At 57.6% G+C, this 1,501-nt stretch overlaps 1 protein-coding gene across 1 annotated transcript; it reads left to right on the forward strand.

Annotated features, from left to right (window-relative positions):
• Nucleotides 1-6: 6 nt before the first annotated feature.
• Nucleotides 7-1,501, forward strand: ARL4C (ADP ribosylation factor like GTPase 4C). The gene has a single exon (XM_010713231.2). The coding sequence runs from the start codon at nt 24-26 to the stop codon at nt 600-602; it is 579 nt and encodes a 192-aa protein (XP_010711533.1). The 5' UTR covers nt 7-23; the 3' UTR covers nt 603-1,501.

Genomic DNA, 1,501 nt, shown 5'->3' on the forward strand with positions numbered 1-1,501 from the left:
GGGCGGCGGAGCCGGGGGCGGCCATGGGGAACATCTCCTCCAACATCTCCGCCTTTCAGTCCCTGCACATCGTCATGCTGGGCCTGGACTCGGCCGGGAAGACCACGGTGCTCTACCGGCTGAAGTTCAACGAGTTCGTCAACACGGTGCCCACCATCGGCTTCAACACGGAGAAGATCCGTCTGAGCAACGGCACGGCCAAGGGCATCAGCTGCCACTTCTGGGACGTGGGCGGCCAGGAGAAGCTGCGCCCGCTCTGGAAGTCCTACAGCCGCTGCACCGACGGCATCATCTACGTGGTGGACTCGGTGGACGTGGACCGGCTGGAGGAAGCCAAGACGGAGCTGCACAAGGTAACCAAGTTCGCCGAGAACCAGGGCACGCCGCTTCTGGTCATTGCCAACAAGCAGGACCTGCCCAAGTCGCTGCCCGTAGCCGAGATCGAGAAGCAGCTGGCGCTGCACGAGCTGACCCCTTCCACCACCTACCACATCCAGCCGGCCTGCGCCATCATCGGCGAGGGGCTGACCGAGGGCATGGACAAGCTCTACGAGATGATCCTCAAGCGGAGGAAGTCCCTCAAGCAGAAGAAGAAGCGGTAGAAGCCTGCAGATGTGCGGACGGCTGGGAGAGCAAACAAAGGAACGGAGGAGGAGAGAGAACCAAAGCGATCCTTTTTTTGTTGGTTGATTGTTTTTTTGTTGTTTTTTTTCTTCCCCTTTTTATTCCAGTGTGTATGTGTGTTTGTTTTTTTATTTTATTATTTTTTTTGTCCCTTTCCGATTGAAACGACTACAATAGCAGTGATAACAATGCCACTCCTGCAAGCCAAGCCCAGATCCTGACTGCAGGATCTCCTCCTCCTGCTCTCCCCTTTGCTCGCCGCCCTATCCCCGGCCATAGGGCAGTCTGGAGCAGGGGTAGGGCACTGCTCCCAAACCCCTGAGCCCCATGGCCAGGCTGGAGATGCTCTGAGTGGGGCAAGATGCCGCGGGCGGCCGAGAGCCCACGGAGCTGGGGCAGCCCCCCAGCTCTCCTCCATCCCTGGGGGTCTGACTGCTGCTGGGGGGCACCTAGGGGTGAACAGGGCAGGACCCTGTGTAAGTGCATTTGAGAGAGGCCAAAGGTGAGGCTACAGCTGTGCAAGGTCAGCCGGCGGAGGCTTGGAGCAGCACAGCGTGGGGGAGACGACCGAGAAATGAAACGTGACCACTGGGACAGAACCCCAGCATGGGGACAGAACCCTGCAAAGGGGATGAAACCCTCTGAAAGGGGCAGAATGTGGCCAAAAGGACAGAAAGAAGGACAGAACCTGGCCAAAGGGACAGAACCTGGCCAAGAGGACAAATACCCCTCCAAAAGGACAACCCAAACCCTCTGCAGGCTGGTGTTTTAGGAAGCAGATGAAGAGGACAGACAGCTTTCATGCAATGCCGCAGCAGCTGGAAGTGCATATCAGCTGGTGACTGGTGTTGAGCTTTAAGCTGTTTGCTTAAAAAAA

The sequence above is a fragment of the Meleagris gallopavo genome, chromosome 7 (genome assembly GCF_000146605.3).
Source record: "Meleagris gallopavo isolate NT-WF06-2002-E0010 breed Aviagen turkey brand Nicholas breeding stock chromosome 7, Turkey_5.1, whole genome shotgun sequence".
Classification (NCBI taxonomy): Eukaryota; Metazoa; Chordata; class Aves; order Galliformes; family Phasianidae; genus Meleagris; species Meleagris gallopavo.

Bases quoted from the DNA above. Each gene is read 5' to 3' on its own strand.
- ARL4C (XM_010713231.2), top strand. From the start codon at position 24: ATGGGGAACATCTCCTCCAACATCTCCGCCTTTCAGTCCCTGCACATC.